At 45.3% G+C, this 21,097-nt stretch overlaps 1 protein-coding gene across 3 annotated transcripts in view; it reads left to right on the forward strand.

The window, feature by feature from the left end:
* Positions 1–21,097, forward strand: part of xpa (xeroderma pigmentosum, complementation group A) — a 50,637-nt gene that overhangs the window by 6,461 nt on the left and 23,079 nt on the right. The window contains exons 1-3 of one of the 3 annotated variants that reach the window (XM_078396938.1): positions 11,136–11,185; positions 14,024–14,253; positions 15,267–15,377. In XM_078396938.1, the coding sequence (XP_078253064.1) occupies positions 14,070–14,253; positions 15,267–15,377 (295 nt within the window). In that variant the 5' untranslated portion in view covers positions 11,136–11,185; positions 14,024–14,069. Of the gene's footprint in view, positions 1–11,135; positions 11,186–12,294; positions 13,880–14,023; positions 14,254–15,266; positions 15,378–21,097 lie in introns of those variants that run through there. The other 2 variants (XM_078396937.1, XM_078396939.1) reach the window with 2 other exon arrangements.

Raw genomic sequence — 21,097 nt, forward strand, 5'->3', positions numbered from 1 at the left:
CCATCCTAGACTCACCAGCTGTCAGCTCTGTCACTGGTTATTGAATGTTTGTAATACAATTGTGCCAATGTTGCGTGCCGTTGTGTTTGGCTGCCTGCCACTGTATGTTGTTTCTTTTTTTTTTTTTCCTAATCAGATGTGCAGCACTTTGGTCAACGTGGGTTGTTTTTAAATGTGCTATACAAATAAAATTGACTTGACTTGACTTGACTTGAGAATTTTTGAAAACAACAAATCAAATTAAAATCTTGGAACCAGTAAACCAATTTCTGTTTTTTCCCATTCTGTATATGACTGCTGGATTTGAAAGTCACTGTACCCTTGACAACTTAGCCCTGTAACCATTCCGACACACCATCCACCCTATCCTTTGCAACTTAAAATTATTGTGTTGTCTCATTTTTCCAGATCTGATGAAGGGTGCTTAGCATAGAAAGGCCAATCTTGCTCTCCCCAATTGTCCTGCTAAAATTGCTGAATGCTGCCAGTGTTACCTATTTTATTTCAAACTTCCCGAAGCTATAGACATTTTTTTCGGAGTAACTTTACTTATTTTTGCCCTGGAGCAACTTAACCTATGCATGTTAATAGGACTGCTATTGCTCGCACCAAGCAAAGGCTAAGAGGACAAATTACTCGGACTGCTGTCCCATTGGTTTTTCCAAGTAGTCCAATGGATGACAGGCAGTCATGCATCACTGGTTGAAGGCAATGCTATTACGGGACCTCTGACAGGTGCAGTGCTGAGCCTTGAGGTAATGTTGAGCTTCAACAGATGAGTGTAAAAAGGACTGGGATAAAGAGGTTAGAATGGAGACTCATGAATTGCAGATGCTGGAATCTTGCACAAAACACAAGGTGCAGGAGGAACTCAGCAGGATGGGCAGCATCTGTGGAGGGATTGGACAGACTATGTTTTGGTTTGGGTCCCTTCTTCAAAGGTTAGTGCATCCAGGATGGAGAATTATTGTGACAGTTAAGTGAAAGATCAGGGTTACCCTTGCAGAATGAACAGAGGTGTTGCGTGAAGTAGCCTTGGATGCCACACTGCGAGGACTGAACACAGCACACTAAATTCAAATAATTACAAGTGCATCGTTGCTTCACTTGGTAGGAGTATTTTGTACCCTCAAATTGTGCTGATAATCAAACCACATTGTAATATCTACAGCAACTGAAAATTGTGTTCATTATGACATCAAAAATATCACCTACTCAACCTTAAAGTTCATAGATTCGATGCTTCCTGGATTATTTCATATCTATCATGTCTCCAATAGTAATTTGATACTTGATTATTTTAAAACATTCCACCAAAGTCTGGTGCTTTCCTCTACCATTCGTATTCTTAACTACTGTAATTAGCAATAAAGGTTTGTCATGAAAGATTGCAGACTTCTTCTTTACTGCTCTCAATATAAATCACATGAGATATTTTGAAATTTATAACTTTGCAGAAGTCTAATGTTTCATAAACAAATGTAGTAGATTACATTAAGATAATTCAGTGGTTTCGCTATTTTAACCTGAACTTCAGATTTAAGCCAATTGGTTGTTGTAATCAAATTAGTTACCAAATTAGAATTCTGACAGGTCCCATGAGTACTGTTCCTTACTTGGTGTAAGGGGTATAGAGTCCCATGTTATCAAAGTGCTACACGTGTACGTTCAAATCCATTAGACAAAACAAAGCTTGTCAGCCTTTTATTTCAAACATCTTCCATTTTCCCGAGCATAATGCATGGAAGCAATTATCCGAGACATAACAATATGAAAATCTTTAGTTGTTTAATCTTTACCTTATTCTCCTTGAGCAACTTATGAAACACATACAAATTCTACCCATAATAACCAGAAAATCAATTGGAATAACAAAAGTCAAGAGTAAAATATGATTTATTTTTTTGTAAAGAAATGTTTCTAAGAAGGAAGACAGCAATTCAGATTGCTCAATTGCTTTAAATTATCTCCTAAATACAAGTCAACTTTGCTCATTTTAAATGTGTAGGGATCTCGCAAAAGAATGAAAAATTCTCGCAATTCACAACATCACTGGAATTGCATTGGCCATTGTGAAATTCAGATTATTTCATGTTCCACCACACATTTAATGCATCCCCTTCCCCCACATCCTCTACTGGAGCCATTTTCTTTCTTTTTTGCAGGCTGACTGATCAGGATCTTTTTAAATCTTCAATCTACATTGGAGAAACCAGACACAGATTTGATGATTGCTCAGTAAAGCACTTGCCTCAATCTGCAGGGGCAACAAAGAGCTCTAGATGCTTGCCACTTTAAATCTCAGTCCTGTTCCCACTCTGATCATAAGTGTGTGGCCTTTTGCACTGCCATACTGAGGCCCAAAGCAAGCTTGAGGAATAGCATCTCATCTTCCATCTGGCTATAATTCAACCCTTTGAGTTCAGAACTAAATGTTTCAATTTCAGGTAACTTGTTTTCCCTATCTGTGTTAGTTATCCAATTGTGACATTAGAGTCACACAGCCTCCTAAATGCTGTCAGTGATTTTGCTTCCACCACACTCTCAAATGGTGTATTCCAGGTACTCAAATTGCTTATAAATCTCTTACCCTTTTACCCTATGTCCTCTTGTTTTATTCACCTCTAATAAGGTGGAAAGATTCCAGCTGTAGGAGCCATTTACACTTAAATGAGTCACTGTTATTATATTATGGCCATGTTTAATATTTCTAGTTTCTATCTGTTTGTACTTTGGAAGGTGGGATTTGATATGTGGCGCAGCGGTAGAGTTGCTGCCTTACAGCGAATGCAGCCCCGGAGACTCGGGTTCGATCCTGCCTACGGGTGCTGTACTGTACGGAGCTTGTACGTTCTCCCCGTGACCTGCGTGGGTTTTCTCCGAGATTTTCGGTTTCCTCCCACACTCCAAAGACGTACAGGTTTGTAGGTTAATTGGCTGGGCAAATGTAAAAATTGTCCCTAGTGGGTGTAGGATAGTGTTAATGTGCGGGGATCGCTGGGCGGCGCGGACCCGGTGGGCCGAAGGGCCTGTTTCTGCGCTGTATCTCTAAATCTAAATCCAAAAAAATGTAGAGGGGCGTGTCTACATCTGAGGAGGCTAGCGTAGCCACCGAGATTGGTGGTCAGTTTAGTCTCCGAGGATGGAGAGAAAACAGTTTTTTACCACAAGGTAACAACCACACGGTAATAACCACACTGTAACAACTACACGTAACAACCGCACGGTCATGACTGTTGTTTGAAGAGGAAACAATTGATAAGAACGATAAGTCTGAATTATTCTTTTGATTTGTACGACTTTAATAAAGACCAATTAATCAAGATAGTGTTTGGAAGGTTCGTTTTTGCTATCTTAGAGTACGGTGTGTGCGTTAGCTATATCTCCACCACATCCCTGAGCAGTAATGGCTATCGAAGTTGGACTTTGAGAAGGTATAGAAACTACCATTACACCAGCAGAATGCCCCATCTTTATCCATCATCATTTTATATAATTCAATTGTCCCCTCATAACTTACTCCACCTGAGTCAGAGCAAAACCTTGCCCCTCCAGTTTCCCCTCGTAACTACAACACTCATCCCTGGTCCACAAACCAGTCTTCATCGACAGGGCAGTGGTGGAGTTCAAGATCCTGAGCATCCATATCTCTGAAGATTTGGCCTATACCCAGCACATGATGCAATCATACAGAAAGCAAATTTTTCATGGGCGCAACCCATATACTCAGCTCTGCTGCTCATCCCACAAATGCATGTTCCTTACAAATGTGGCACCATTTAAAAGGGAAATAAACAGGCTTTCCAACGGTATAAGATTTATTGCCAAGAAGCATTGTTACAACAAAGAAATAATCTACCAAACACAAATTTCCTTACTTTTTGTGCTATGTTTATATACTGAACTTTTTTGTTATTTATTCTGGTGTTCCCAGAGCATGATGTTTACATATTTGTTGTGTTGCTGCAAGTAAAAATGTCACTGCTCCATTTCGGGACATATAACAACAAAATACTCTCGACTGGTGCTGGTGCATTTCCTCTGCACCTTTTCCAATGCTATCATGTTCTTCCTACAAAATGGTGACTAAAACTGCACACTGAACTCCAGCTGAGGTCTGACCAACGTTTTATAAAGTTGGAGCATAACTTCCCTGCTCCTGTACCAATACCCTTTCTAATGAAGGTCAGCATCCCTTCTTACCTACGTCAACTCCGGCACTGCCACCTTTAGGAACACCTTCATTCAGTCTACCTTGGCCTACGCGATCTCCCAGTTGCTAAACACTTTAACTCGCCCTCCCATACTGATCTTTCTGTTCTGGGCCTCCTCCATTGTCAGAGTGAGGCCCCACGCAAATTGGAGGAACAGCACCTCATATTACTCTTGTGCATCTTACAACCCAGTGATATGAAGATTGATCTCTCTAATTTCAAGTAACCCCTTGCATTACCTCTCCCTCCATCCTTCCCTAGCCTCGTCGTCGTATTAGTGACACTGTCGTCCTGCTGAGTTTCACTGTTTGTATCAACTTGTTATTACCTTTCCCACAGGCAACAATGAACCATTTGGGCTCCAACTTTCCTTCATTACCGTTGCTTTTTGCATATATCTTGCATTCATTTGTTCTATGTACCATCTATATCTCTCGTTTCCCTCTCCACTGACTCTTAATTTGACCCGAAACGTCACCCATTCCTTCTCTCCAGAGATGCTGCCTGTCCCGTTGAGTTACTCCAGCTTTTTGTGTCTACCTTCAATTTGAACCAGCATCTGCAGTTCTTTTGGACACATTCGGGAATCTTTAGTCGTGCAAACCAAGATCCCTTGGTTCCTCAAAACTCCCTGTGATCTTACCATTCCTGTAGCCTCATGAGTGTTATATTCCGGATGGCATAATGAAGAACCCGACTCACATGTTAGTTGCCTGTATCGCGCCAGTTTTTGTTAACCAGCATTCCCTGCTTATATTGAACACCAACTCATTAACATACTACATGAATATGTATGAATATATTACACTGCTCTCCTTTTTTTAAAGTATTAAATCTAAGTATTCGGTTACAATTTTGTTGTTGTGATACTTGATTTAAACCGGTATTGTTTATCCCGTATTTATGAAATTTCAAATGATAAACATAATACATTTATTTTGCATATCTACACATTTTCGTTTTACTTGTGCAGTGAGTTATCTAACTTACAAATCTAACTTAACTACTTGTTTACGGTTCCTGCCTGATCGTCTAACAGTAACAGGTGTAACAGGTTTAGGTGTTGATTCAACTGTAGGCTTGTTTGGCTCTGTTTTAGTACACTGACTTTGACCAGAGAAATCTGTTGCTTTGTCTGTACTAATTGAATTTTGTGTTTCAACCATAGTAGTCTTTTCTTACTCACTTTCAGATAAATACTCCGGGATTAGGAATTCATGCTCAGTTTTTGGTTCATCTCCAACTTCCACTAAGTATCTTTTTGTTCCACACACTTCTATTATTTTCCTAACATCCCAATTGTCTCGACTGGACTTGTTGGGAGGACTGAGAACACGAACTTGCTCATCTGGCTTGAAGTTCCTTTCCTTTTTGTGAGAGTCAAAGTGGCGTTTTTGACTTAACTGTTTTTGCTCAACTCCGAAGCCGAATTGGATTGAACTAGACTTAGGCGTATTCTTAGCCTTCATCAACGGTTCTGCAGGTGGGTAACCCGTTGTGTGTGGTGTGGTTCTGTACTTCAGCAAGAAACTAGCCAAACGATGTTTCATGCTGAACTTTGAACTACCCTGCAAAACATGTTTCTTGAGAGCCTCTTTGACAACTCTAACAGACCTTTCCGCCGCCCCATTGGAGGCTGGATGGTATGGGGCAACAAGTGTGTTTTACACCATTCCGCTGCATGAACTCTTTGAACCGTTATGAACGAAACTGAGGCTCGTTATCAGAAACAAGTTCTTCTGGTAAACCATGGCATGCAAAAATTGATCTCAACTCATCTATGGTACACTCAGCAGCAGTGCTTGATCCCATATGCTTAACCTCAATCCATTTGGAATGACTATCTACTAGTGCCAGAAAGTGATCATTACCCTTTCCACAAAAATCTGCATGAACTCTCTGAAAAGGTCTACTTGGCCATGACCAGGGTTGCAGTGGTGTTTTTGGTGGTTTACTCCAGCAATGTTGACACACGCTACATTTGCTCACCAGTGACCCAATGTCACTGTCAATACCATAATCTTGTTTCTCAAAGACTCTGGTACAACCACTCTGTAAACCCACTTAATGCATCCCTGCTCACATGATAATTCATGGCGTCGATTATGGAAAGGTTTCAATTCTGAGTTTGATCCACTATCGATTTCAGTCCAACCATTCAATGTCTGTTCATAGACACTCTTCAGTACAGTGTGTTTATCTGTTTCTGCTGCAATTTCTGTTGCAGTCACTGGAAAGTTTTCATCTACAACTTGCAGTGTGTAGATTGATTTCTCACTTCCCACGTCAGAGTTCTCATGGGGCAACCGGGACAACGCATTTGCGACTGCGTTGCATTTGGAGCTGTACTCAACCATGTAGTCATACTGGGACAGTAGAATTGCCCAGCGCTGCATCCTTGATGCCGCCATGGAGGGTATACCTAGTGTCGCTAGTAGTGGCTTGTGATCAGTCACTAGGGTGAATGGTCTGCCGAGAAGAAACTGGTGGAATTTCTTGATTCAGAACACGATGCTTCCTTTTCTATCTGTGCATAATTGCGCAGACTCGGTGATAGAGTGCGAGAGGCAAAAGCAATAGGCTTTTCCTTTCTGTCATCCATTACATGGCAGATCACTGCACCTACACCATAACTTGAAGCATCACAAGCAAGTTTCATCTCGCTTGTCGTGTCATAGTGAACAAGGAGTTTGTCACTTGTCAGGTTTTTCTTGCAGATGTCATATGCACGTTGCTGTTCCTTTCCCCACATCCAATTCCCATCTTTTTGTAACGGATGATGCAATGGCTTTAGCACGGTTGCTAAATCTGGAAGGAATCGTGCACAGAACTGCACCATCCCAAGGAATGATCGTAGCTCTGACACATTGTTGGGCTTTGGAGCATTTACTATTGCTTCAACTTTCGCCTTCACAGGGCGCAGTCCGTTGGCATCTACGTTGTCCAAGGTAGACCACCTCTGACTGCGCAAATGCACATTTACTTTATTGCAGTTTGACGTGGCAGTTCAGTCGTGTGAGAATTTGCATGAGGATTTCCAGATGTTCTTCCATGCCCTCTGTGAATATCTCTGTATCTCTTTATCTAATATCAGTAGGTCAACCTAGTTACACACACAGTGCAGAATGCCTTGCAACATTTTGTCCATGACAGACTGGAAGATTTTTGGGGAGGATTTCACGCCATTGGGCAGCTTTGTATATGAATACAAGCCCTTCTTTGTGGTGATAGTCAAGTACCGTTGAATTTCCTTGTCGACGTTGAGTTGGGCGTAAGCATGAGACAAATCCAGTGTAGTGAAGACTCTTGCTCCGCTAAGTTCTGTGTACAGATCTTGCGAGGTTGGCAACGGCTTGTTCATCGTCAACGGCTTGGTTGATTGTGACTTTGGAGTCACCACATAGTCGAACAGTTTTGTCGACCTTGGGTACGGCCACAATTGGCGTTGTCCAGTTGCTCTGGTCTGTCTTCACGAGTACTCCATTCCACTCCAACCTGTTGAGTTCTTCCTCCACTTGTTGCTTTAGAGCATATGGTACAGGTCTTGGTCGACAATACACAGGTTTCACATCCTGCTTAAGTCTAATGTGTGCAGAGTACCCCGTTATTCCCGTGTAACTGTCGGCAAATATTTCTGCATGTTTGCTTATGACATTTTCAAGACGTGAATTGGAAGAATTGACGCTGAAATTGTTCTTCCAGTCTAACTTTATTTTCCTCAGCCAATCCTTTCCAGGGAGGGTTGGTTTATTTCTGTTGCTGGCTATTATGATGGCCAGTGTTACTGACTGACCATTATACTGAACTTTACAGTTCATTTGTCCGCATGTCTCCAAAACTTCGCCCGAGTAGGTTCTCAGCTTAACCTTACTCTCAGACAATGGTGTCTGTGGGAACTTTGTTTCGTACAGGTCTTTGCTCATGACTGAACCATCTGCTGCCGTGTCAATACACATATCGATTACCTGTTCATTAATCAATAGTTTAGTTCGAAAGTCCTTGCCTTGGCTGGTTGTAAGCTTATCGACGTCGGTTGCACAAATGGTGTATAACCCAAGTTCATTTCCATCTGGGTTCATCTCCGTTGTGAACTCCTTTCTGGTGTTGTCACGTGTTTCCCACTTTAAGCTTGGCCCGACATGCTGAGGCGATATGGCCTTTCTTCTGGCAGTTATAGCACTTGGCTGTTTTGAATTAACAAAATTGGGATGAGTGATTACCGTTGCAATGATAACAACTGGCTGAACTCGGCTCCCCGCCATACTTTGGTTTTGGTTTAGCGCCTTTTGGTTTGGCCAGAGGCCCTGCTTTGTGACTGTAAATGGCCACTGCAGTATATGGTAGACGAAACTCGCGAACATTCTTTGATGTCATCTCCATTATGGTAGCAATCTTGCATGTTTTCTCGAATGTAAGATCTGGAGTGTTCATGAGTTTGGACTGAATTCGTTTATCCACTAGACCACAAATAAATCTGTCATGCCGCACGCGATCGAGAAAGGTTCCAAAGTTACAGTGCAACATTAAGTTTTTCAAGGCAACAATGTACTCACTGTTGTCTCATTCTGCTTCTGGTTTCTAGTGCCAAATTTAGAGCTTTCTGCATTTTCCAGAGACTTTTGGTTGAAGTGCTCCCCCAAATTCTTTATAATGTCATTGAATGGCATGTCTTTTGCATTTATGGGCGCAAGGAGATTCACAAGTGTGCCGAACACTTCAGGACCGATCTCTGTGAGCAGAATCGCTTTCATGCATTCGTGAACGGCCTTATTTGTTGCAGTCACTACCTCTCCTTCACCGCTAATCTTCATTATGTTGTTTGCCGTGAAGAACATGTTCGCTCTTTCCATATAGGAGCTGAATGGCTCTCTACTTTTGTCGAAAGTGCAAAGGTTTCCGATGTAGTCTGTGGACACTGCCATCTTGTCCCTCTCTTTTTAAAAAAAAGAACGAGGAAAGTCTGCTCAAAAACGCAATTTCCTATCTGTTCTGGTGTAGCAATTCACCTAAAACTTAGCTGTACCAAGGCTATACTAGCTTGAGGAAAATTGAAACAGTCTCAAATCGTATACAATCCCATCTTCGTCGCCAATTTTGTTATATTCTGGACAGCAGAATGATGAACTAGACTCACACGTTAGTTGCCTGTATCACACCAGTTTTTATTACTCAGCATCCCCTGCTTATATTGAACACCAACTCATTAACATAGTACATGAATATGTATGAATACATTACAATAAGTGCTGTCAAAGAGCTGTAAACATGAATTATTTCACTTTCCCAGAATTGACAGCTGTAAACGGAGCTGAGGTGTGACTGGGGCCTGGGCGGCACGTTGCCCCGGTGACGGGACGGTCCGGCTCAAAGATACTAGAGTAACAAGATGGACCACTCCGTTGAAATACATATATATATATATATATATATATATATATATATATATACATGCATACATAACTACACATACAGAGGTGCTGGCTTTAGACATGAATAATGTACATTATTACCATAGTTCAGTTTTGAATTTAACATATAATTGAGAGGGTCAGTGCAATATAGTGCTAACCCTCACTTTTGTGAAAAATGAGTTACATGCATTAACACGATCCTTACCCACTACCCTACAACCTGTAAAAAAAATCATATTTAAATTCAACTGATAAGTTGGTCAAATAACATAAGCATCTTCTTGTTTTTTTTTGTGATTTATGGATTTTTCAAATGTGAATATCTCATAACGACACATTTGTGGGTGAGCAGTATATTGCACCAACCCCCTTCAATTTTACATTCAAAAATGAACTTCATAAACAAGGATTACATGTTTTATTTCTGTCATTCATGGTAAGATTTACATCATTTTGTGTGCGAGATATACCGGGTTGCACCGTTTCACATATCAGCTAACCAATGAAAAGATCAGGTCCTGATTTATGCCAGCTCTTCACCTTCCCCCCTCCCTTGTCTGAAGAAGGGTCCCAACCTGAAACATCACCCATCCTTTTTCTCCAGCGATGCTGCCTGACCCAGTGATTTACTCCAACACTGTGTCTATTTGAAATGGATTCATGCTTCTGTACCACATCAGGCAGCATTGGTCATTTTAGTGGCTGTCAAGGGTTTTAACTAATCAATTCACCAATTCAAATTTTCTTGGCTCTAAGTATTAAGTTAAATGTCTTTTCAATTATATTGTGGATACAGTAGAGTTCTATTGTTTGCAAATACCGAATCTCTGCTTCCATGACTTTTTAAAATAAAACAAAACGAGATACAGCTTGTGGAGGTGAAATTAAAATTAACAGAGAAAGCAAAGAAGAATGTGATCAATTGGCCAGATACAGAGTTGATCTCTAATGCAAATATTCAATCAGTAACATCCAAAGTTTAAAGAGTAGTATAAGAAAATAACTGCAGATGCTGGTACAAATCGAATGTATTTATTCACAAAATGCTGGAGTAACTCAGCAGGTCAGGCAGCATCTCAGGAGAGAAGGAATGGGTGACTGAAGAAGGGTCTCGACACGAAACGTCCCCCCCTTCCTTCTCTCCTGAGATGCTGCCTGACCTGCTGAGTTACTCCAGCATTTTGTGAATAAATACCTCCAAAGTTTAAAGATCACGAAGCAGCAACTCTTCAAGAAATAGTTATAAATGTCAACTATCAACTTATCCAAGAAGTTGAACAAAAATAATTTTATATACGAAGATATCGCAGAGAGTTATGAACACTGCCCAGTCTAGCACACAGAATCTGCCTACTAAAATGGCGCTGAAATTTACCCATGCCCGACTACGGTTTTTAGAGTCGAGTGGTCTATCTTGCTCCTCTAGTATCTTTGGTCCGGCCCCAGCGGCCGCGCCTGCGCAGACCCCTCCCTGCGGGGGGGGGGGGGGGGGCGGGGATCCGTCGGTGACGTCGCCTCGGGGCGGCGGCGGGGATTCCGGATCCGGTGCCAGAGCCGCGGGTGAGAGGGAGGCGGGTGGACCGGAACTGGGACTCTGCGCCCCCGTCGGCGGCCGCTCCCCGCACACAGCCGGTCCCTCGCACCCCGGCCCGGTCGCCGCGATGCCCAACGCGTCCACCCATTATTCCGCGCTCCGGTTGCAAGTCAGCTCCGTTCCCCCCCGTTGTTGTAACGTCCTGGACTAATTACCTTCCCCAACTGGTTGCATCTGCCCACCAGAGCTTCTTCCCCTTTTCCAATCCTGTCTCCCATCTGGTTTTCTCTGCCTCTCTCTGCGTATCACCCTCCACTCCAGCCTCTGTATCTCCCCTGCGAGGCGAGGGAACGATGAAAATATCCTGAGCCAGGGGTGTTTTCTCAGCAGCATTTACCTGCTGTTCCTCTGACAATTTGTATTTGTTTCTCTAGAAGTGGGCAGCACAGTGGCATAGCTAGTAGAGCTACAGCTGCCTCGCAGCGTCAGAGATGTGGGTTTGATCCTGACTTTAAGTGCTGTTTGTGTGGTTTGTACATTCTCCCTGTGACCATATGAGTTTAGGTGACCCCACTTTCCAAAGATGTACGGGGTTGTAGATTAATTGTCTGCTCTAAATTGCCCCAAGTGTGCAGGGAATTGATGAGAAAGTGAGACAACATAAAACAATGTGACAGTCAGTGGACCAATTTGTAACAGATTTCGTCATCCCATCTCGCAAAGTGTACCAACGAACCTTTCTTCGCCGGGGCAGTTGAGGCTCACGTTGTAACCCCTGGCCGCATTCTTCAGGCTGCGCCACCAACAGAATGCCCTGCTATGGGGCACCTTCCCCTCTCACTAGCTGCTGCATCTTCCTGTTTGCCGCTGCTTTGTCCAATTCGCCTCTACCCCTCTCTGATTTAAAATGTTATTTATTACATTTGGCATTAAGTCATTAGGTTGCGTTATAATTGGCACTTTGGTCTTCAAAATTGTTATTCAATAGGAAGCAAAGTAACAAGATAAAAGGAAGTTCTCTGGTCAGATCTGAGGTTATGCTAGAATTGATGGGGGGGGGGGGGTTGAGAAGGAAATTTCAAATTAAAATATTTAAAGGAACGAAATTGGTGGTGTATGAGGAGAGGACAGGAGATAGGGACAAGCTGAATTGCTCTTCGAGCTGGTATTTATTTGATGGGCCAAATGGCCTTCAGGAGAGTTTACCTGTGGCATCAGTCACTGTTACTCTTTTATAAAACCAGAAAATGCTGGAGATGCTCTGCTGGTTAGGTGACATCTGTGGAGAGAGAATCAGATAATAGTTTTGGTCAGAACAGGACAAATGAGAAAGCAAACTCATTCTAAGTGGTGGTAGGGGGAATGAGTGGAGAGACCAGAGGGAATATCTGTGAAAGGGTGGAGACTAAGATTATTCGGGTGACAATATTTGAGTGAAAAGAATATGCTTGGTGATAAATACTTGTTCATCATGGGCGGCACGGTGGCGCAGCGGTAGAGTTGCTGCCTTACAGCGAATGCAGCGCCGGAGACTCAGGTTCGATCCTGACTACGGGCGTCTTTGCTCCTGCCCATTTCTCCTGCATCCAACACATCAACTTCAAGAACTGACTGTTCACTTGCTGCCTTATATATCCCACACCTTGACAGGTGCCATTGTAACAAGATGTTATTCACTTCATCTGTCAGTGGTTAAATTGTTTTGGCTGATCAGTGTATATTCAGACAGTAAGTATGGATGTAGCAGCCTGACGGAGTTTGTTCCTTTATGACAGAAGAGGTGAGAACCTTACCTTCAGCATCTTTTGTTAAAATTAAATAAATTCAAGGAAGCAGAAGACGAGATATTGAGTGATAAAGGTTAAGGCACATTTAAAAAAGTCACAGAAAAAACAAAAGAGGAGACATTAGTGAGGAAGAGGCCTCGACGTTTGAGAAACTGCAATGTGGGGTCAGGAGTACAGTGCGAGTGATGCAAACTAAGGTTGAGGACTTGGAGGAGGGCCAAAGAGATGAAAAAGAGTTGAAATTTATCCAAGTAAGGAATCCAAGGAATAACAACCACGGGAAAGCAAGTTGGAAATTAAAGAATGGATGGTGTTTTGTGAAGGTTGTTATGTGGTACCAGAGAAAAATCTGAATGAGAATGTCTTTCAATACGATGACTCGCAGGGAGATCAAGGTATTGAAAGTACAATGGAGAGGTAATATGCTCAAGGGCTGCTGATGATGTGTTTAGTATGTAAACAATTGTGCAACGTGCACAGAATAACCCTGAGGTACATTTGAGCTGTGAATAACTACACTGGGCCACCATCACCATGAAAAGGAAGGCAGAAATATGTGCCAGTAATCATGGGCACCTTTAGCAAATGGATGGAAGTTTCTCAACCCAAATCAACAGTGCCAAGATAACAGCAAAAGTACTATTAGAACGGGTTTTTTACCCAATGGGTCTAGAATTAGACCAAGGCATGCATTTCACCACTCGAGTGATGCAAAATGTGATTAGGGTTTTGGGAAATGAATCAAAGAATTCACATTGCCTTCCGCTGTTAGTTAATAGGGATAGTGCAAAGAATGACTGGGTGGGACCCTATAAGGGATGATCAGGTAAATGGTCCAGCAGAAGAGCACCACCAGTTACTTCAATGGTACTTGGGAATACAGTCTGCAGTTCTGCAAGAGTCATCTGCAAATGACTGGAAGATCCATGAGAGGTAATGAACCACTGCTGAGGCAAGACCTGTCAGAACTTGTCACAAACAGCATTACAAAGCACCTTTGTTGCAAACTCTGCCCTTGCCATATATGTATGATTTTGCAATCATTTATTGTCTTTGTCCCAAAATATTATTTTTCAGCTGGATACCATATCAAGCGGTAAAGTAAGGTTATCATCATCCAAGCATGGATTTGGTTGAAAAAGATGAATCACCTTCAGCATCAGCAGATGGAGAAGGAGAGGCAAAGCCAGACCAAAAAAGGCACTTGCCTCCAAAGCTGTTGGCTAAAATTGAGCGAAACCGGCAAAGAGCACTGCTTCTGAGGCAAGCCAGATTGGCAAGCAGGCCTTACACTCCCGTTGGTACAAGTGAGTACTCCAATGTCTGATTGTAGAAGTTCTGATTTGCATCACTGGGTGCCGATTCACAGGCTCCCTTTAGCCCTGATTCCAACACTGCTTGAACCATGTCTGGTCCTATTTCCGAAGGTCTCTTGAAACTCATTGGGGCCCCATTTCCATGCTCCCTTGAAACTCTGAAGAAGGGTCTCGACCTGAAACGTCACCCATTCCTTCTCTCCCGAGATGCTGCCTGACCCGCTGAGTTACTCCAGCAATTTGTGTCCACCTTCGATTTTAACCAGCATCTGCAGTTTTTTTCCCACTCCCTTGAAACCAACTAGGTTTACTGGAAAATTGATCATATTCCTAGGTAACACCCAATACAAGTGAATAAAATATTTTTTGGAGTACTCATTTGGATAAAATCTAATAGTCTGAAAATCTTCCCATCTGGCACTGCGTTGATCCCAAGCAAACCAGATTTAGATTTTTACTGTGTATCATATCATATATATACAGCCGGAAACAGGCCTTTTCGTCCCACCAAGTCCGTGCCGCCCAGTGATCCCCGTACATTAACACCATCCTACACCCACTAGGGCCAATTTTTACATTTACCCAGCCAATTAACCTACATACCTGTACGTCTTTGGAGTGTGGGAGGAAACCGAAGATCTCGGAGAAATCCCACGCAGGTCACGGGGAGAACGTACAAACTCCTTACAGTACAGCACCCGTAGTCAGGATCGAACCTGAGTCTCCGGCGCTGCATTCGCTGTAAAGCAGCAACTCTACCGCTGCGCTACCGTGCCGCCCACGTATCTTTCCCTAGAAGTTGTAAACTTTATTTTGAAGTCTCTTGTCTGGACAAGACTATTTTAAATGCTCCATGCTCATAATCCAGAATGGAGACCAAAATGAGAATGTTTTTGCTATTCAGGAATTGCATGATCTGCATTAGAAAGCAGGTATTACTCATGATAGCATGCAGTATAATGTTTTATCTGAGAGGATGTTACATTTATCTTTCTCACTGACAGGTAACAATATTGCAAAGCCTGCACACAAAGTAGTAGATACAGGAGGAGGATTCTTTCTGGAAGAGGAGGAGGATGTGATACAAGAAGTTAATAAAGTCATACATCAACCAGGTATATTTGTGTTCAATATTCTAAAATGTCACTAGAGATTAGTTATTTCAAACGTTACATAAAATATAACATAAATCTCAGACTTGCATGAGGTATACACAATTATTAATTGGCTTCAATTGCAAATTGTCCCTTGGGTGTGTAGGCTAGTGCTATAATGTGGGGATCGCTGGACCGTGTGGACTCGGTGTGCCGAAGGGCCTCCTTTTGCACTGTACCACTAAACTAAAATCTCTGTGTAGGAGCAATTATTCCTCAATGGCTTGCTTCTATTTAATTTCCTTGGGATGCTGGGTGGCTGTTGAGGCGTGCGTGGGATATGCCAGCTCTGTCCTTTGTGGGAGGAAGATGTGCTTGATGTGACAGATGAGTGGGGAATTTGAGAACTGATGTGTTTTTTCCATTCTTTGAGTTTTGTGCCAGTGTTTGTTTTTTATATCTTTGAACATTCCTCTTCATTGGGCCTATTGCTATGCTAGTGCACTGAAGGCAATGATGAATCCCATCATCACTATCTGCCTTGGTTGGTAGGTGACTCCTGAGATAGAGAAAATAGTCCATATTTTTCAAGTCTTTTTGTAGACTTTTCCTGTCAGTCTTGCAGCTGTTGCTGTTGCTATAGGGTCCTTGCTTTGCAAATGTTGAGTTTACGGCCCATTTTCTTACCACCTTCATTGAATGACTTGAGTGAGGACTTTGAGCTTGTCCTCTGAATGTGAGCATACATAAGTATTGACTGTCTGGACTTTTCCCATTTGTCCGTATATTATGTTGATCATGCGGGAAACGTTGGAGGCAAGATGTGGCATTAAAGCGAAAAAGATTGAAATGTGTTTGGTGTGATGTCATAGTCTTGCTTGGCATTATTATGCACCAAGACTAAGTCTATTCTGGATTGGTTAACTTCATGGTTTTTATGGCATCATACACCAGATGTAAAAGATATATGAATTTCTGTGGTCAAGCAAACTTGAGAAGGATTCTGTGTAGTCCCTCTCCATTGACAACGACAAATGGTTTTGTGAGGTCAGAAAGGCTTTCCCCTGAATCTTTCGAGGGTTAACACATGTGAAGAACATGTGCATTATGCCTCGAGACAGAGGAAATCCACACTGACTTGGGGAGTAGTATTCTGCCACTGACCTCCCCACCATCGAAGGGATGGAAGACCATCTCCCATGAATCCAACTCTGCCCCCAGGTCAGAGCCAGCCTTCCTGATGAGTTTGTTCATCCTGTTGGCGTCCGCGGCCTTCGCCTTGCTCCCCAGCACACGGCAGCGAAGAAGATGGCACTGGCTACCATTGATTGGTAGAACATCTGCAGCATCTTACTGTAGGTGTTGAAGGAGCGGAGCCTTCTCAAAAAGTACCGCCTGCTCTGTCCCTTCTTATACAGGGCCTCGGCGTTCCTGGACCAGTCCAGTTTACCGTCCAGGTACACTCCAAGGTATTTGTACTCCCTGGTAAAAATGCACATTCACATCATTGATGGAGACAGGGGGCAGGGATGTTCCTCCTCCTAAAACCACCATTAACTCCTTAGTCTTGTCGGTGTTGAACTGCAGGTGATTCAGCCTATACTACTCAACAAAGTTGTTGATTATACCTCTGTATTCAGCTTCCCTCCCCTCACTGATGCAGTCCACAATTGCAGAGTCATCTGAAAACAAAGCTTTCATTCATGTACCAGCCTCGTAGATTAACTTTGCACCTTAAAGCTTGAACATCTATCTATCTATCTATCTATCTATCTATCTATCTATCTATCTATCTATCTATCTATCTATCTATCTATCTATCTATCTATCTATCTATCTATCTATCTATCTATCTATCTATCTATCTATCTATCTATCTATCTATCTATCTATCTATCTATCTATCTATCTATCTATCTATCTATCTATCTATCTATCTATCTATCTATATACTATTAAAACTCAGATCTTGTATGTATATATATATATTCCACTGATGTCGGCTGAATACAGCAATTCCGGCAAAACGGTGAACCGTAGCGCCACGATTTTTGTACCGCCTTAATCAGCACGCGGTTCGCTGCTGGAAAATGATATTTTTATTTAATTCGGACGCATATTGTTTAAGTTACAGAGGTTTAAAAGTGCTGCCCCCCCTCATTTATCGAAGTTTTGACAGAAGGGGGGCGCTGCGGTGCGGCAGTGCTCAGTACGCATGCGCGGAATCTCCTCACTCTGTACTCAGCACGCATGCGCGGCATCTCCTCACTCGCACCAAAACAATGGACGCCGTTAGCGGCGCCAGCCCGCGATCACCGGCTCACCTCTCCTCTCTCCTCTTGCTTCTCTCCTCTCTCCCACACCCGGGAGAACATCTCCCCGCTATCCCCCCCCCCCCCCCCCCGGGCCTTTGATTGATGCGATCTCCCGAAGCCCCCCCCCCCACCGGACTTTTCACTGATCCGATCACCCGCACCCCCCCCCCCCCCCGGCCCTTTAACTGATGCTAAGAGTGTGTCTGGGGGAGAGAAAATGGGGGGGGGGGGGGGGCTGAGAATGGGGAATGGGACAACAGGGGTAGTGCGGAGGGGAATTGGTGGTGGGGGAAAGAGGGGTACTGGGAAAAGGTATCCCTCCCCTCTCCCCCATCCCTCCCTCCCCCCACTCTCCCTCCCCCCTCCCTCCACAAATACCACCCCATCTCTCATCACCCTCCCCCCCTCCCTCCACCCTCCATCCTCAACACATCCCTCCCTCCACCACTCCCTCCCCCTCGATCACTCCACACCTCCCTCCCCCAAACCTCCCTCTCCCTCCCTTCCCCCCTTCACTCCCTCACCCCCTCCCGGATACAATGGACGGGCCAAAGGGGAGAGTGTGGGGAGAGTAAGAGTGGGGATGGGGGACGAGAGAATGGGGGTGTGGGGAATGGGCCCAACGGGCCCACTTTGTCTAGTATACTACTAAAACTCAGATCTTGTGTTATATATATATATATATGCGCGTAACAGCGGTTTCTCTGATTTCGTCAAAACGGTGAACCGTAGCGCCACGATTTTTGCACCGCCTTAATCACCACGCGGTTATCTGCTGCAAAATTGTTTTTTATTTAATTCGGTCGCATGTTTTTTAAGTTACAGAGGTTTTAAAGCGCTCTCCCCCCCCCCCCCCTAAATTATAGGGGGCGCTGTGGTGCGGATTTATTGAAGGTCTTCAGATTATGATGTCACAATGCCCCTGTGAGATGGGTGATACATTGTTGCGAATACAGATCGCCGTGAGAAGCACTTGGTCAAGTCAAGTCAAGTCAATTTTATTTGTATAGCACATTTAAAAACAACCCACGTTGACCAAAGTGCTGTACATCTGATTAGGTACTAAGGAAAAAAAAGAAAAGAAACATACAATGGCATGCAAACAGTTCACAGCACCTCCTCAATGAGCCTCAAACGCTAGGGAATAGAAATAGGTTTTGAGCCTGGACTTAAAGGAGTGGATGGAGGGGGCAATTCTGATGGGGAGAGGGATGCTGTTCCACAGTCTAGGAGCTGCAACCGCAAAAGCTCGGTCACCCCTGAGCTTAAGACCGGAAACGCTAGGGAATAGAAATAGGTTTTGAGCCTGGACTTAAAGGAGTGGATGAAGGGGGCAATTCTGATGGGGAGAGGGATGCTGTTCCACAGTCTAGGAGCTGCAACCGCAAAAGCTCGGTCACCCCTGAGCTTAAGACCGGAAGCTTAGTGACCGGAAAGTGTGTCTGGGGGAGAGAGATCGTTGCGGAGGGGGCTTGTTGGTGGGGGGAAAGAGGGGTACTGGGAAAAGGGAGGTCCCCCTTCCCCCCTCAACCCCTTCCTCCCCCCTCCTTCCCACCTCCATCCCCACTCCCTCCTAAAACTCCTCCCCCTCCCTCCCCAACTCCCTCACCCCTAACTCCCCCCGTCCCCTCCATCTCTCCCTCTCCCCTCTCCCTCTCCCCTACCCCTCTCCCTCCCTTCCCTCCCCTCCCCCTCCACACCTCCCTCCCTCCCCTTACCCCCCCCCCCCCCACTCCCCTCCCGGTTACAATGGAAACCCTACGAAGACGGGCCCAACGGGGAAAGAGGGCTACTGGGAAAAGGGGAGGTCCCCCTCCCCTCTCCCTCCTTCCCCCCCTCCCCTCTTCCCCCCTCCCCTCCCTCCACCTCCCCCCCTCCACCTCCCCTCCTCCCTCCACACCTCCCTCCCTCCCCTCCTCCCGGTTACAATGGAAACCCTACGAGGATGGGCCCAACGGGGAAAGAGGGGTACTGGGAAAAGGGGAGGTCCCCCTCCCTCCTTCCCCCTCCCCTCCCCTCCTCCCTCCCTCCACACCTCCCTCCTCCCTCCCTCCCCTCCTCCCGGTTACAATGGAAACCCTACGAGGACAGGCCCAACGGGGAAAGAGGGGTACTGGGAAAAGGGGAGGTCCCCCTTCCTCCCCCTTCCCCTCTCCCTCCCCCCAAATACAGATCGCTGTGAGAAGCACTTGGTCAAGTCAAGTCAATTTTATTTGTATAGCGCACGTTGACAAAAGTGCTGTACATCTGATTAGGTACTAAGGAAAAAAATGTAGCATACAGTGGCACACAAACAGTTCACAGCACCTCCTCAATGAGCCTCAAACGCTAGGGAGTAGAAATAGGTTTTGAGCATGGACTTAAAGGAGTGGATGGAGGGGGCAGTTCTGATGGGGAGAGGGATGCTGTTCCACAGTCTAGGAGCTGCAACCGCTAAGGCTCGGTCACCCCTGAGCTTAAGACCGTAAGCTTAGTGACCGGAAATTTTGTGAAAAGACACTGAGAGTGTGTCTGGGGGAGAGAGAATGGGGAGGGTCTGAGAATGGGGACTGGGGAGGGGGACAACAGGGGTCGTTGCGGAGGGGGCTTGGTGATGGGGGGGAAAGAGGGGTATTGGGAAAAGGGGAGGTCACCCTTCCCCCCTCAACCCATTCCTCCCCCCTCCTTCCCACCTCCATCCCCACTCCCTCCTAAAACTCCTCCCCTCCCTCACCCCTAACTCCCCCCGTCCCCTCCATCCCTCCCTCTCCCCTACCGCTCTCCCTCCCTTCCCTCCCCTCCCCCTCCACACCTCCCTCCCCTCCCCTTACCCCCCCCCACTCCCCTCCCGGTTACAATGGAAACCCTACGAAGACGGGCCCAACGGGGAAAGAGGGGTACTGGGAAAAGGGGAGTTTGCCCCATCCTCCCCCCCTCCCTAACCCCCTCCCTCCCCCTCCTCCCCTCCCCCCCTTTCCCTCCCCTCCTCCCTCCACACCTCCCTCCCTCCCCGCCTCCCGGTTACAATGGAAACCCTACGAGGACGGGCCCAACGGGGATAGAGGGGTACTGGGAAAACAGGTGGTCCCCCTCCCTCCCCCATTTCCCCCTCCCCCCTACCCCCTCCCTCCCCTATCCCTCCCCCCTTCGCCCCCTCCCCCCGTCCTCCCCCTCCCCTCCCCCCTCCACACCTCCCTCCTCCCTTCCCTCCCCCCCACTCCCCTCCCGATTACAATGGAAACCCTACGAGGAAGGGCCCAACAGGGAAAGAGGGGTACTGGGAAAAGGGGAGGTCCCCCTCCCTCCCCCCATCCCCCCTCCCCTCCCCCCTCCACCCCTATCCCCTCTCCCTCCCCCTTTCCCCCCTCCCCTCCCCCTCCCCTCCCCCCTCCCTCCCCCTCCTCCCTCCACTCCTCCCTCCCTCCCTCCCCGCCTCCCGGTTACAAT

This window comes from Rhinoraja longicauda, chromosome 3 (genome assembly GCF_053455715.1).
Source record: "Rhinoraja longicauda isolate Sanriku21f chromosome 3, sRhiLon1.1, whole genome shotgun sequence".
NCBI classification, from domain to species: Eukaryota; Metazoa; Chordata; class Chondrichthyes; order Rajiformes; family Arhynchobatidae; genus Rhinoraja; species Rhinoraja longicauda.